The 17,039-nt window shown below is 45.1% G+C and overlaps 1 protein-coding gene across 6 annotated transcripts in view; it reads left to right on the forward strand.

Annotated features, from left to right (window-relative positions):
• LOC122396356 (probable JmjC domain-containing histone demethylation protein 2C) overlaps positions 1-17,039 on the forward strand; it is a 220,163-nt gene continuing 203,124 nt past the window's right edge. For all 6 annotated transcript variants that reach the window (XM_043394668.1, XM_043394671.1, XM_043394669.1 and 3 more), the window contains exon 1: positions 1-975. In XM_043394668.1, coding sequence (XP_043250603.1) covers positions 820-975 — 156 coding nt within the window. In that variant the 5' untranslated portion in view covers positions 1-819. The remainder of the gene's footprint in view (positions 976-17,039) is intronic.

The raw sequence follows: 17,039 nt of genomic DNA on the forward strand, positions 1-17,039 counted from the left end.
ATCACTGGTCGGTCATGTGTGTGTCACTCTTACGTTCACACTGGTACCGTTCGGAGTGCTTGGTTACCGCGCTGCCGCCGTTACCGTCACCCAAATAGTGTGTGCCTGGTATACACGGTGTGACGGCCGTAAGTTTTAAAAGTGTCACTCCGTGTTCGGTGTGGTCCTGGATGTGGCGATTGGGCAGGCGAGATCCTGTGTCGGTGCCAGGATTATCGTGATCGTCATCGTGAATGGGGTGACGGCGGGCGCGCAGGTGGAGCGGACTGTAAAAGGAGCGCGACGGAGGAAACGGAAAAAAGGAGACACGGTGGTGCCCGGGAAGAGAACGGGCCGCGTTTCAACGACCGGGAATTTTCGGTTCTTGTTGTCCAGACGTGCACGTAGGAGCAAGGAGTGGCTGTGCTGCTGCTGCTGGTGCTGGCGCTGGCCGACTGTCGAAAGAAGAGGGAGAGAAAGGAGAATCGTGCGCGCCTCATGGCCCTGTTGTTTCTCGGCCCGTCGTGATCACGAGGAGAACTGATCTCCGAGTACTCGGAGTGCTGTTTTGGTGTTTTGGTGGCGAATAACCAAGTGGTGATCGGTGCTCCAGGTTCTTCGTCTCAGCGGTTCAGTGCTACGTGGGGTTTTCTTTTTTGGGGGAGAGGCACGCTCGTCGGAGGATCGGAATAGAGGAAAAGAGAACGACTGAGATAGTGGGAGTAAGAGGGTGACAGGGAGAAGTAGATACATAGATAGAGGAGGAGAAAGGGTGATTGGAAGACCCGGCTGGCGATCCGAATTCGCGGATTCGACACGCCGCGGTTGCCGATCCATAATATGGCGTACAAGTTTCGCGAAGAGATCGTGGGAAAGAGGTTTCTCTCGGTGAGTGGTTTCACCAAGCTAAAGGTGAATAAGATCAGTGAGTGGGGGTGGCGTGCAGGGGTGATTCGTGCTGCCAGTCACAGGGATAACGGCTGTCATGATCTTCAGGTGAGTATTGCCACCGTGTGGCAAGGTTCTTTTCTCGGCCGATTCACTCATCGGATCCGAACACGCGTTCGACTGGTCCACGGAAGAACTTCGGTTCGATGCATGTGGCGTATCTGGCATCGCGCGCGCGACACGCCGTTTCTGTTTACATTACCGACCGACCTTTCAAATATTTCAACATTACGTTCGAACGTCTATAGAATCGTTCTATAAATAATGTCCTTTTCACGCGTACCTTTAATACCTGACCCAAGTCCCGGTCGTACCTGGTCGGACTAGATCGTCTATCGCTTCGGTGGTCGTCGAGAACACGAAAACAATGAAAATGCTTTCTACCAACATGTGCTCCATTTCACCTTAATCCTGAGTTGCAGCCGTGTTTCTAGACCGGTATAACCGATTCTATTTAAGTGTTTGTTCGTAACTCCTTATTTTCGTCAAAATGGGAACGTTGCCCCTTAATGCACCATCATGCTGACGCGAATAAATAAAGTACTGAAGAAATTAACGTTAGAATGACCCCTCAATCTTCTATTAAAGCAAACAAGAAGTTATCGAACATTGTATAAAAAAAGTTCAGTAGAATCGGTTCTACTAGCACAGACAGCGATTAAGAATTGCCAGAGTACAAAGATGACTATAACTCGAGAACAAGGTCAACTAGAGCACATGTTTATACGAATTTGTTTCATTGTTTTTTTTTATCCCTGATCGTCCATCGACGTGGGTACAACTTTAACGCCTGATCTGAACCCGACCAGACCCTAATTTAGTGCGTCAGAGATGGGAAAAGCTCTTATTACTTGTTAAACAAAAATAAAAATTCAAATTATAGAATAAACCATTTCGCAAGAAACGGATAAGCATTTAACCGATGGATCGAATGAACATCGCGAATAAATAAATTGCTATGTGTTGGTCATAATGGTTATCCATTATTCGAATACAATTTTGCCAGTCCCTGTCGTTCGTAGGTTATTTCGAAAGCTATATGGATTTCATGTGTAACTTTAGCACATTAAAAAACAGAATATATCAAGTTAGCAAACCGGGTATTTTTTATATAATTTTTAGATACCATAATAATAAAAATTTATCGTCGACAGACGTTTTAACTGAAATGCAAGGAATTCGAAAAGTAATAATTTATATAATGATAATGACGAAATTTATTATTAAGCAATTAAGAGCACAGAATGCGAATAGTTATTACGGTTAGAAATTAATTAAAAATAATTGAATTTGTTGGTTCAACATTGTCTCGTCATTCAATTATTTCTTTAGAAGAAAGGCAGTTGTTGGAACAGTGACTCAAAGATTTTCTTTCGTTAGGCTATCAAAAAACTTGGGACTGGAAGCCATAGTTATATAAATACCGTATATTTTCGAGATATGTTTGTGTTCGCTCCAAATACGTACACGTTTACTTCGAACGTGCAAACAACTACCTTCAGAGGCATTAATATTAATATTCATTTACGCTCTGACGTATTACTTGTTATTCAAATTTAGGAGAAATTTTATTGCTCATCGTTTCCATGTTAATCGTGAATCATTCGATAATAAACAATACGAGCGAAAAAAAACACGATAACTTGCGGTATAAGTGAAATAAATAATCGAAACTGGAATTTCGTCTCGATTATTATGTAAAAATAATTCAAGGACGCTGAATGACACAACGCCAATGTCTCGTCGCCAGTCGCCAAATTTAAAGCAGAAACATGGCCGAAAAATCCACCATCGCGCGTCACGCGGTTAATGAGAAAATAACGAGTCATGCACTTAAGCCTACATTTTAACTGCACCTACTAATTCCCGTTTAAATATTTATTTTAACCGTGTGTCATCGCCGAGAGAAAAAAATATTTTTCACTTTCCACATCGGGGGATCTTGTTGCTTTTCTTTATCAGTCGACTTCGTACTGGAAAATACATATTATTCTCATTATATCGTTCTCTCGTTAATTACGGACAAATATTATTATTATTATTGTCAAATTAATGTGCGAGTCGAGGAAGATCGAAGATATTTTTCGCCAAAGAGTCGTTTCAGCTCGGAAACCGGAAACGATATATTTGCGCTCGAAATATCGAACCAGTGGGAACGTTCGTGCGAATATATCGCGGATCCACGAATCTACGTCTTTCTCCGTGGTTTGAAAGACTCTGATTGTCGTTAAAAGGTTGTTCGCGATAGGTGCCGTCGAATTTCAAGAGCCTCCTCTCTGCAGATTAAAGAATACGTGCGTTTTCAGTCGGACCACGATTCGAGGCAAGGTTAATGGGTCGTATGTTCGCTCCTTGATACCACGATGTATTTTTAAATATTAATAAAACGGCCGACAGTTGTCTGTCGTCCTCGACGAGACAAGATTAAAATAGAGTTATCGACCGAAACACAGTCTCGAGAGCTAAAAAATCTCCTTTTCGTGTGGTTCGAACAAGAACATCGATATTTGATCCTCGATTTACGAGGGTATCCACTATAGAGCGCGAAACCTAATTCTGTCGCTCCAAGAGTTTCAATTTCTCTTTATTATACGAATAAAAATTGTTGATTCGGTGTTAATATCAAGATCGATAGATCATTACTTCGAAGAGCATATTTTTCGATACGACAGAACATGATCTTCGAATGATCTCGATTCGAATTCCACGCTTCGAAAATCTGTAGAGTCAGCGCAGAACGTTGAGTTCTGCCAACATAAATTCTCGTGCTCAAGGTCGTACGAAGGCCACGTTGCGACAGGTCATTGATTCGTTCCTTAGATCGAAAACACCGTGTACGTGAATGTTCGGTTCGGAGGAGGATGGTGACCTATAAACTAAACTTATTAAATTCAGGAACCCTACTTTACGTAGTCGAGTGGTCTGGGAACGCGGATTCTTTAGGCATTCGACTATTATAGCCACTCGACGCTTTTGATGCCCGAGTACTGCAAAGTCTCGAGTACGCCAGAAACACGAAGAACTCCCGACACTCTATCGCGAATTAGCGGGGACTCGAAACTCGAGAAGAACATGGTTGTTGCTTCGAGTAGGGAATTGTTGCGTCATGCGTGTCGCGCGAAGCTTTAAAGGTGGACGGATATCGCGCGTTAGAGATCCCATTGAGGCGAAGGAGCCGCTGGTCGAACTTGATCGGCGATAAGCAAGGTTAAACGACCGCGAAGCCGCTGCCAAAACGCAAAGTGGGACAGACCGTAGTCTCGAAAGCCTAACCGCCGTCCTGCGGCTTCTGTCAGATTATATAAGCTATCGCCGTCGAGCCGCTTACCTGAGAGCTTCTTTTTTTCCTTTATCGCGACGTCAAGTCATAACTATTTCAGTTTTCGAGGACGCACGCGTACGTACGTCGCAAAACGCAAACGGCGGCACGCGTTACGTCACTGGTATTTGTCAATTATACAGACCGCGGCCAAAGGCCGTGATTGTGCCAGTCCAGATGTGACTGGTAGAAAATTAACATATCGCTTGGTTTTCCCACTCGTTTTGCTCGACGAATACCGCGAACACTTTAGTCGTTCGCTCTTGGATTCCGGGCATTCTCGTCGTGCAGAGGATAGGTCTATCGAACCTTGTAAACAGTTTGTTTGTCCAATGTTCTTCTTTCGTTGCATTGTCTAGGAATTCTTTAAGGTTTAACCCTAACTTTTCAAATTATCCCCATGTATTTCTCTTTCTTTTCCCGCCATGCAACAAACACAACTCGGGACGAACTTTTCGAGTCACGGTCCTTTCGCTGAGGCGTCAAATTATTATCCGCGATCACAACGGTCCTCCACGTAATGCTAATTATAAAGAAAATTTTTACCACGATTGTCTACGGAACGGCATTATTTTTTCTCCATCGTGGAATTTAGTACTTGTGAATAATTCATCCGATGGTATCTGGCTACGATTAAAAGTACAAAGTTGTTCGTTCGAGCTGACTCGTTGTTTGGCAGAACTCGGCTGAATCTTTCCGCGCGAAGCATTTTATTTCTCGAACGAGCCTGGCAAATATCGCGCAACGAAACGTACATTCGTAACGGGAAACGGTCGTTCGGTTGGCACGAAAGTTAATACTTCTTTCGACGTGGATAGGTTACGTGCCCGCTTGCCGAATAAATGCCCGCAAAATTCAAAACGGAATTTTAATATTAACCCCGATATTTATGATATTATAACGCGAACATTAATATTCTGTTTCGGTCGGCAAGCCAGCCGCGTGTGTAACACTGGAATTTATACGACCGATAAAATTATTTTGTTCACGGAAAAGCGGAACATTAATTTTCCCCGCCATTCAGTCGAAATCATTTAAATATTATTCAACGATCGAGCAGAACGCACCGATCGAGGGCTTTCCTACACTTGCGCAAAATTTATATCTAAATATTTTACGTGTTCAAATACCCCGCATTAGCATAAAGATTTCATATACCCCGTTATTGTTGTACCGATGAATTATTACAGATATTACGGTAATAGTTGTTCCGTACGATTATAGGTTTTCTATTGGTATTTCACGCGAAGACGGTTCAGAGACTATTACGTAAATGGTTAATTTGTATCCTGACGCACTTCGACCATCTATCGAAACAAAATATACGTATCGATGCCTCGTTGTAAACGGTAATTATTGCAGAGATACGTTATTCCAACGGTTATAAAAAACGACGAAACTTTTGTTTTTTTCTAAAAGCTGCTAGGAACGACACGAACGTTCCTGTATATCTCGCGATTTGTTTGCTACTAAATAATAATACTCGAGTGACTCGGGTAACTGAAACGGCTATGGATACTTGGATGCACTTGAAACTCGAGTATTCCAGTCAATCGGTCGAGTGCGCTTGAAACTTGATTATTGTTTACATATGTAACTCTAATCGTCGACACTTCCGGCGGCCACACTCGGTGCACCCTTCGGCTCGCAGTCGACGTCCTGGGAGGAAGCAGTGGTCTGTGAATTCGCGATGGCGCCAATGGGGGGTACCGTTCGTCTCTGGTCTGAATTTAGTTGACATCTGCTTACTATTTGCCAGTCGGAGGTCATTCGCTGCGCCAGCATCGAACGAACGCTCCGGGGTCGTTGAAACCGTTCGCTTTCTCCTTCCTCGAAAATGATACGATTTCGCGTCCCGTTGGCCGAATAAAGAATGCCCTGTACTTTCGAGAAGGTGTCGATGCATCGATTCCAAGGCGAAAGCGAAACAGTCGATTCCATCTATCCATCGTTAAATGCGTTTCGATCGAGGCGCACGTTTGCCCATTATCGTATCGAGCTGTTGGCTTTGTTCGTGTCTGGGATTTCCGAAATTCGAAGGGATGGATTCGATATCGCGAACCGGAAGTACAAAAGTTTTTCGATCGGCTTCCCAACGGTTAATTAGCCGAGAAAATATTTCGAGCGCAGGAATTGGGGGAATCCCTTGGTCGAACAGAATGGGAAGGTAGGAGGAGGCAAGATTCTTTGTTCAAGCGTTTCGAACCGTGGAACGCGATTAGAATTTAATTAAATCGCGAATTTTAATTGTGCGTCTCTATAGGCGCCGTATCTGCGCTTGGACTGTTTGCCGAACGCGACGAATCAAAGGCAAAATTTCTCAATAAGGCCTGGTCGGCTGAAATTTGCAATTAACGACCGATTGTTTGTTTAAAACGCATCGTTTCGCAAGGTTTTAACATGCATTCTTTGTTAAACGCGTTCCTCTATTGGGTTCAAAACAATTTTTCAAATCTGCGAGATATATTTAATCAACGTGTACTCGATTTAAATGATACGTAATTGGGAAAAACTTTAATGGGAGATTCTGTAGGCCAGAATAAGACGAAAATCAAGAATACCAATTTGTTGATCGAGGCTTCGTTAAAAAGTTATTAACATTATACTCGAATTTTTCTGTCGAAAGTGAGTAGGACTACCCTATCGCACTACCCTTCTATTAGTCTCCGTTATCGAATTTTCCAACTATCTTCTATCTCTCTCGATCATTGCCCCGCTAAAAATTTGTCTCTTCTGAAAGTTACGTCACCGGAAAGATCCCGAGACCGGTTCCCACGCGAAGGTAATTTCGAGGATTTCTTTCTAGAACGTCCGAGGCAGCTGACCCCGAGGTTCTCGCGGCCAATTTGCGGGAAGAAAACACCCAACGGTTGGAAATTACGCGAAAGTGTTAGGTTCGAAGCCCCGTACGTAACTTTTCGACCGCAAATTTTGGGGTCCGAAGTTTGGCAATAATTTCGGGGGTACCGCCTTTCCCGGCGCCCCGATCTCTTCCTTCTTTCTCCGACGCAATTTTCACGGCTGCCCGTGCGCCGGCACCGATGCACTCTCTGCGTGCTGCATAACGGTGCATCCTCGTTGACATGACAGGTGCACGGAAAAGGCGGTCTCTGTTCCACGTTGACGCGAGTCGAGGAAGGGGCAGTCGTCGCGTCGACCCATTTACCAATGATGGAACATTGACATTCGGCTTGGTTCGGTCCTTGATATTGTGGGAACGAATGGACGACCCGGCATAAACATCGACGATCAGCTGTGCCTGAATAGTGCATGAGAGCGTGCACGGGAATATGGACAACGACGAAGTGCCGAGGAACGTTGCTTCGACAAATGAAAGCAGTAGACACGATAGACAAAAATATTACAGGATTCAAGTCTTTGCGATCCAATTATATTATATTTATTCCTTTCGATTTGACTTTGCGCGTATGGCAAGGCACATATATCGCAGAGAGAAGGAATATGCGTCTCCGATCTTGACAATGACTTTGACGAACGATGTTCGAGGCGCATCGCTAATTTACACTCTGGCGTGTGCTCGTTAGGCCACGTTTAGCAAGATTTAGAACTTCGGTTAGTTGTCCTAACTGAAGTTGTGTCTAACCGTGTCTCCTCTCTGGTTTTTTTAGAGCCTAAAGAGCACCTGACCGCCTCAAAACGAACTCTATTCATCGAACGACGCAAAGTGCTCGAGATATATGACGCGCGGTCGCCTTGCAGCCTCGCCCGCGCAATTACGTCCTCGTCGGGAAAAAAAAAGAAAATGCCAGGACATCGCCGAGGTCTTTCTTTCGTAATTTATGCTCCATTTGCTGAGAGGAATCCGAAGGAAAGCCGGGAGAATCCTGGTTGTGGAAAGATCGGGATTTCCTCCGTCCTCCTTCGACTCTTCGCCCCCCCCCACCCCCCGCTCCTGCCCACTCTCCATTTCCCACCACCTATCTGGCAGCTTCTGTATGGAAGAATTCCATTCACTTTAAGGTGCAATAAAACGGAGAACAGAGACCAGCGTCGCTCCGCGTAAAATTGAGTGTCGCGACGCTGATCCGCTCTTGTTGCGGGTAATAATCAAAAGGCACACGATCCACGACTCGAGTAGGATAAAAAAAAAATTACAAACTTGTATCGTTCATCGAACCATATTGTCTGTAAAATTTCGGTGCAACTCGCGAAACCGATCAAATTAATTATATTGTTTATCCGTTTTGCTACATCTTACCAACGAGTCCATCAGCAATACCAGAACTTAAACCGTTAACGTTGTATTTCTTTAGGTAAAGGCTGAGAATTGTTTCGGACCGAAAATAGACTCTAATTGGTGGCCTGTTCCTTTCTCGCTAGAAAGTGCGCTCCATCTTCTTTCCTCTTCTTTGGAAGTTGAAACAAAAATCTCTATCGTTGGGTACCGACCCCGAAAGCTGTGGTTCCGAGCATCAAATGAGCCGTACTTCTTTTCAGCATCGTTTCTTTGGTCGTGCGAGTCGTTCCTCGCCCTCTGTCGCCCGGAGGATCGACTCGACCGAATAATTCCAAAACTCTGAACAAGAAGAAGCTCGTTAAGATGACGGTCCATTCGTTCGACCGAGTCTAGTTAACGAGCTATATTTAGTAATCAGGACATAAAGGGATTTGTTCGTTTACGCGTCATGGTTCTGTCCAGGACTCTCTTTAAGTGTTGCTAAACACGAATGGATGCTTGGATACTTTTGTATTTTTGGAACGACTGATTCTACGCGACCAATCAACATCAACATCCGTGTACCAAATGTCTTCAATTTGAAGACGGTAAAAGTACCAGTGGGATGTGTGTTCGCACTTGTGGTTCGAGAGAGCCAAAACTACTATTAAGTTTGACCAACCAAGAAGAGTAATGGATTTCGCCACTTAACCGAACGAAGCGGTTAACCGACTAACACACGGCTGCCTGCCTAAAACTGTTAATTGACCAAAATAGTTAAACAACGCAACTATAATGACACTTAAACAGGTTAGCTACTGGTTCCAGAAGAGAGGCATTTCGTTGCTCATTCGGACTAAGAACAAGTATCTTTATTATCTTTCCGCTGACGCACATCGTTGATTGATTACCTCGTTATCTTCTCGCCAGGTAGGATTATAGTATTCCTGTTGGGATTCTTCGTTAAGAAAAATGACGGTGTACAAACGTACTCGAACTGGGATGTTTTACCATAGGTGTTTAATTTCATAATTCTCGCGTGTTCTCGGTCAGATAGTTTTTACGTCGTAGTTTGGACGGGCGAATTACTCGTTAAGTAAAAGTCAGAATTCGAATCGTTTTTGGGTGAACCTATATCCTATATCTGATCTATTATCGACGATATCCAGGTTTGGAACATCCGGTGTCGATTAAGCATCGTCGGCGTCAGGCCAATCCAACGCGTTATCCAATCTTTCGTGACTTAGAAGTCGGACGACGTCACGAAGATTACGTCACGCGGCCTTCTAGTCGCGTCGAGAGTTGTCACAATCGGGGTCCATGCTTCAAAAATTGGCGGCGATAAAGCGGACGAATGTCGTGGGCAGCATCTACGAGCGTGGTACTTGAAAAAACGCGAGTAGCCGAGACCTTTGACAAAATGTGTAACTTCAGATAACCGAGAACCGACGCATGTGTCTGTGTCATGATAACGCGTACGACGTACGAGTCCTATACACGCACGAAGGATCATTTTCTCCGGTGGTCTTGGAAGCTTTTTCCAGCGCGAATAGAGTAATGCTTCGATAACTACGGGATAACGGGGCTGAAAATTCTTGCAATTATCGAGGTAACCAATCCAATAAGGAAGCCCCGCTATCTATAGCTCATGGTTGACCTCTTGTATAATCGTCGATATGTTACCAACGACCTGTTTTTCTCTCAAACGGAAATACTTGGACTTCCAATTTCATTCGTTGGTAACAAATGAACGTCGCTAACTGTCAGACACCACGTTACGCAAATCTGCCCATTTAAAAGGTATAATAAGAACTATGACATATTTCGTCGGTACTATTTTTCGACTTTAAAAGAGGAGTCGCGTCTTATATCACAGCCAACCTTTTATTCACACTTATATAACTCTTAAATTACCCAAGATATTTAAAAATATTTCGAATTGAAGTCGTGCCGTTTCTGCAGATAAAAACTCAAACAATTTTTCATACGTACGAGTCTCCAGAAAATGTTTGCAATTTTAGTTTTCGTTTTCGAGATACAAACAGATAATACGTGTTCTGTGTGTATGTTGCGCGACCAGCTCACTGGGATATAAATAGCGAGTACCGAGAATTATATCGGTAAAAGTTAACTGCTCGAATTTCGAAAAACAAGTCTCAGATTACAAAACGGTAAAGGATTTTTCAATTTTTATTCGAACGAAGAATGCGTATATTTAGTCGAATCGTCTTCTTTATTCCGATTACTTCGATGACGCAACTGCCTAGAATCGCGTGCAAATATCGAGGTTGTACTTGAGGGTTGTAACGAAACCAAAGTACGGCTCGACAGAAGTAGAGATTCGACTCTGTGGCAAAATCATTGAAAGTCACAGCGGACAAAATGACAGGCATGACGTCGATCGAATCCGAAACGCGGCGATCCGCGCGCGTACGCGGTTCAACGACCTCGATCGAGCGACGCGAAATCCCGCGTCACGTTTCGCGAGGAGGAGGAGGAGGATATCAATTTCGTTGTGCAAATATCCCAGCCGGTAATAATTGACGTCGGAACCGATCGTGAGCGTTATTTCGAGAGCCCTGTCATTATCGCGAGCATTCTAATACCGAAGTTAGGGCGCAACGGCCGCGGCACGATTACAAGACGACGCTAAAAAGCTGACTTGGACGACCCTGAAATTCCGGAAATCTCGAAATTCGAGACGATTCGAGAGATTCCGAATTTTTCTCGGGAATCTCGGTTGAAACGAGATCCTGGTTGACAATCGAATCTCATCTCGGAACGGTAACTCGAGACGAGGTAATCTTGTGTCGATTTTTCTGGGATACTGGACCAGCTGTATTCGTTGCATACCACGCGAGATCGTTACCGAGAATTCCTTCGAGCGAGGTCTCCGCCTCGACCCGACAGACTCTGTCCATTGGCCAATAGAAATATTTCGGTCTGTTCGCTCGTCGATATTGTGTTATGCAAGTTCCAGCACCCACACAACCGGACAGACATGCTCGCGCGACTTTCTACCGCGCGAAAACCGCAACGGCAACGGCGACGACGGTCTCGCGGCGACAGAGGTTCCGGAAAACCATGAACATCAGGCATCATGGAACTTCCATTTTCCACTACGCTTCTAAACCTTACCATCGATGGCTGTTTCGGAGTTTTTCGAATCAACCCCCCCTCTCCCCGGTTCTGAAAATAAAATTTGCTCGAGTCTGTGCGCCACAGACGCAACTCGGAACAAGAAGGATTTTTTCCTCGAAAGAAACATCGTCGACTCGCGACGAGTATAGCAATTCCGCGAAACATGGGAGGAGGGATCAACGGCGAGCGTGCAGCGGAGTCTCTGAATTGCAAATGATCGCAAAAGCGAACAACTAATGAGCAGCGTGGAGAAGCGCTCGCTCGTGTCGTCCTCCGGCTGGCTGCTCGCAGGCTACCGATCGTTCCGATCTCGCGAGCACGGGAAATAAGACGTCCGTCCAGTTTCGACGGAACGTCGCGGAAAAAGGTCCAGAAAAGGCGCCGGAAGAAACTGGAGCGTGCACTTTTAACACGCGGATGCTTTGGCCGCGTCGTTTTTGCTCGAGCAGAAGCGTGCCTCGTGACTTTCTTGCTGCAGACGCAAGGATATACTCGCGTTTCCATCGAGAACCGCTCGGTTGTCCCTTTCAAAGGATGCTGTTCCTTCTGTACATCGAAACGCGATTCGGTTATTTATAGCGCAACGTACGAACTTGGAAATTATTTTTAGAAGAAAAATGCAACGTTGTTGTTTAGCAACGAGGCAACAAGTGTAGAAAATTTTCTATCGAGCAAGTATACTATATTTCAACGCGTGACAAATCGATTGCGCCGCGATATCATAGGTCATCGTTAGGGCTGTTTGACCAGAGTCTCGGGTCAGGTCGGGTCGAGATTTCGAATGTGTTTCCAGATGTAAGAGCATGGGGATTTTCGAAACGTTGAGTTCCCTAGACTCGGTTTAGAACGTACATATATACTTTATTTCCCACGAGTAATGACTAAAAATTCTATGCATTGACCGTAGATTGTGTCTATCTTAACGCAGGTAGGATCTCGCGTACTTTCCAATAACTGTTTGGGGGCCGAATAATCGATTTGGAGTCGAAGATCTTGGATGGTGGTGGGAAACTTGGAAACGGAAACGTGGCAGCGATGCGTTCGAATTTTTGTCGGTGCGCGTGTATGGAAATTGGAGGGTCGTCGGCACGCTCCGTGCACACGTCAGGGTCATTGACCTCGATCCTCGCATGCACGCACACACACGGTCGAACGCGGTCACGGTGTGACATAATACGAACCGGCGCGGTGCGGCGCGGCGCACACGTGCAGCGACGCACAGAACAGCATAGACGCCGCGCCGCGCCACGCCGTGCGATCGCTCGTACGTGACGGTGCACGCGTCACGTGTCACGTGTGCACGCATGCACACTTTGTTGCCACCCTCGCAACCCGTGCACGTGAAACCATCGCGCGAGCTTTTTATCGCCGTTTCTTGCACCGCGACTTCGTCGTCCCTGATAACGCGTACGCGGGACACGAGCGCAACGGATCTTTTTTTAGACCTCGATGGGGGGAGGGGGGAGGGGTGGACGTGAAACTTCAGAAACCTGGCCACCATCGAGCGTTTCGGAGTTCGTGCATGGGATGAATCGGGGATGCGTGCGCGTCGCGTCTGGCATATCGAGTTCTTTATGCGTGCCCTGGGGGGAAGAAAACGATTCTCGAAAGGTACACCCCCCCCCCGTTCACGAGTATAGAAACCGATCTCTAGGGACTGAGACGCATAGAACGTTGCACCGTGCATCTGAATATTTAGACGAGCCTGATACGAGCGGTGGCTGGCGCGGAAACAATACAGTTTTAGCCTATTCGTATAACTAAACGCAGCGAACCGTTCGTAACGAACCGTATAAAACGCACCGCGTAAAATCTCTATACAATTATTAATTAGATTCACCGTTTGCATAGTTAATTGTTAAACAGGTATCGATGCTAATACAACGTAAGACCAGTGGTGCAAATTATATAATTCCGTGTAAGAAATTTTTCAAAATCTCAGTAACGTTCGTGGAACTAATTTATTTCGATCTCTTCATTTCAGAGTCTCGTCGAGCAATTAGTTTTAGGTAAAGCGATCCGCGTGGAATTGTTGTAACTGAATATTTTGTTACACCTTTGTGATTGTTCTTCCGGTATGCAACCGGTATCGTGAACAAAATCATCCGTTTTTCTTATTACGAAACAATGGTTAATACACGATCTATTCCCGTTGTTTTTATCGTTCGGAATTGGTAATAAATTACTTTAAAAAATCCTGCATTTGATCAACGATACAAGCATCTTAATTCGTATCGTTTTATTCGACGACTCTGCCAAATATAAAAATACGTTGGTGGCACCTTAGAAGTAATTGAAACGCTGCGAACCTACCACGATCCATTAGAAGACGTTTCTCCGACAGAAATAGAATCGCGGCGTTCCCGTTGTAGCTCGCGAGTGGAGAAAAATTCCGCGATCCATTAGAGCTGGCCGCGTAATATCGACGTTGCATCCTGCAGGATCGCGGGAAGAGACAGGAACGAAGAAGACGAGTAGCGTTCGAGCGGCCGAGCGATATATATTCGCGCGACAATAAAATTACAGGCCGTGCCGAGGCACGTGACTCGGAATGCACCAAGAACTGCATTCTTTCACCTTATACCTTGCTTCTGGCTTCTCTCTCTCCCCCCCCCCCTCCTGGTGCCGTTTCTTCCGCTTCGACGGTGGTCACCAAGCGCGCTGGCCCCATGGCGCAAGCCAATAAATACCGCGCGTCGGCGTGACGTTTTTATTTTTTTTCAACGTTATCCAGACAAGGTCGACTAACTGTACATCCTGGATATCTCCAGGTGTTTCTCTGCGCGCTGGCTGCACCGAGCTAAACCTACATATTCCTCCTCCGCGAACGCTATACGATTTTCATCCGTTTCTTCCACGCGTTCATCCACGATTACGTTTCTACGAATCTAGAGGAAAATTGCCTCGTTACGCACAGGTTTTAATACGATACAAAGAAACTAATTAATGCTTGATATTATATAATATCCAAACGACTGTTTTATCGTTTTAATTTCTACCTGGAACCTAAATCTACGAGTCGAATTCGAACGCGAGCTTTTGATATCTCAAACGAGGCTCGTGTCGTTGAAAACAACAACGCGATAAGAGTTTCGACAGCGGGATTCTGAAACCAGGGAGAACGTTCCAAGCTTAAGCCGGCGATTCCCAATTTTGGGAACCGTGATACGCGTGGGATCTTGTCTTAATGGCCGAGACCAACAGAAGTCGGCTGAAACACGAGGGCAAGGAGGTCGTCGTCGAGATAAGTTGAGCAATTGACGATACGTTATCGTTATCGTGGCAGGGCGGCGCGGTATTTGGCACGCGTTCAGATAAAGAGACAAATGAAATCGAGAAACCCTTCCCGAGGAAGCGAGCCGAGAAATCCCGACGCTACTGGTAATCCAAAGTGTGGAACGATCTGTACACGGCTGACTGATAGCACGGTCCACCAGTAAACAGCCAATAAACCGACGGACAAAGAAAAGGCGATCGTTCTATTGCCTACGCGAAAATAACACCTGTTAATACCAGTGAAACTTTCAACGACTTCATTTTTTATCAATGATTATTGTTGGAGATTAAACCATAACGTTTCGACACCTTACCGATCCTTATCAGATTCTAAGAAATTGCGCGGTTCTTGTATCTTTCCGACGATAAAAAAATGATAGTCGTCGGGCATTTATATTTTGGATCGACCAGGATGACTGTAAACCGAGCATCAATGGCGGCTTTAAACGCATCACTTCCATCTTCGAGCCCATCTGTGCGTGACTTGGTCGCAAACACTGCGTCACTCGTGCCTGTAAACATTGTGTAATTCTGTGTCGTCCTAACTTCCGTGTCTTACCAAGTTTCCTAAACTTCGACTCATCTCCGATTAATAACGATCTTCGATTTTACTTTGGATGCTCGTCGTTTTGTTGAGCATAAACTGTACCAACGAGGATCGGAGTCGGTCGAAACAGACTCTCTATCGTTCGCGCGTAGGTGAAGTCTTTGAGCGTTCTTAAAGTCTCGCACGTTGGTGTCGCTGGCAAGAATATAGCAAAGTATAATTAGAAGGACAATAAATCTATACCGGAGCGCGCGAGTGCAGCGCATGCACCGTGCTATAGCCACGATGCAATTACAATAGCATCCCCGTTGACGCCTCCTCGTTCGTGCACGCGTGTTAGCCCTCCGCGCGCAGGTCGTGAACGATAGGAAAGGTCTCGAGCCGCGGCCAAATGTCACGATGGAATCGATCAAACGTCATTCCTGCGGCTGAAGAAATTTCCAGCGAATCCGACGATCCGGCGAAACATTTTTGCGAAATTATTCCAACGAGCTTCGTGGAACGGGGCTCGAATAACGCAGCCGTTTCTTGGACGATTCCGCGCGTCGAACGATCGCAAAGGTCGTTTCACTCGACACTTTGTCTGGCAGAACCACGTAACAATTTATTATAGATGTCACTGTGTCATCCTGCGTTACGTGAAATTCTCGATAGAAATACGGCCGTACAACACCTATTTGAATTTATAATTCCGTACACGTTTCGTGAAAATTGAAGCCGGAACACCGATAGCAAATTAACCTACATTCCTGTCCAAGTTTTGTCGGCAGCGGATCTAAAAAACTCAATGTTTCTTGATCGAATATTTAATAAATATTCAAAGACAGTCGTTACTTTGACTAAACATGATTTCGCTTATTTATTCCGTGACTCTGATGCCGAGTTGACTCGAGCACGGCAGTTAAGTGGTTAAGAAAGCTAAAATTAAGCTTCTCTGTATGGTCCAATAACTACTAATCTCATAGACATTATCAATGTTAACCAAAGAAGCAACTGTAAATGTTGATATCATAATGTACATTCCTAGGCGAAATGAATAGCGATTAGAAGATTATTCCGATAATAGATTTCCTTTGTAATCGGCATTTTCGATCAAGTCGAATGAGAGAGATTCCTTGCAACCAAACTTTCTCACACGTTATCTTGCGTACTCGTGACAGCAAAAAACGACACACTGTTGATTTAATATGTAACCCAACTTCCTACTCGTGAAGTAATAAGGACAAAATAACAAAAACTTCTTGAGAATTGCATACCGTAGAACCTCGATTATTGCATAAGAGCCTTGTTCGTTGCGTGATGTTGACGAGTGGAGGGGGTGGTTGCTAAGCAACAAATAAAGTTGAGAGCAGTGTTAGGGATAGCAGCAGTTTTAAGCCTCCCGTTGTACCGTACCATTTTTTAAAAACTTGTCTTCTCGATCTTTGACGTATAACCGGACTCTAACCCTCGACAAATGTACTCGTCGAAGACGATACGAACGAGGTTTGTTGCAGCTTTAGAAGAACGAATTTAGGAGACTCGAGTGGTTCGAAACGATCTTCGAAAAAGATAGAATTTCGATGTGCGTCGCTATCGGACTTTCATCTTTAAGACGAACTTATTGCGGGCGCGGGACTCGAGCGGAAATTCAGCGTGCATGAAAATAGCCG

This window comes from Colletes gigas, unplaced genomic scaffold, assembly GCF_013123115.1.
Source record: "Colletes gigas isolate AHSC1104 unplaced genomic scaffold, ASM1312311v1 Colletes_gigas_Sc00007, whole genome shotgun sequence".
NCBI lineage: Eukaryota > Metazoa > Arthropoda > Insecta > Hymenoptera > Colletidae > Colletes > Colletes gigas.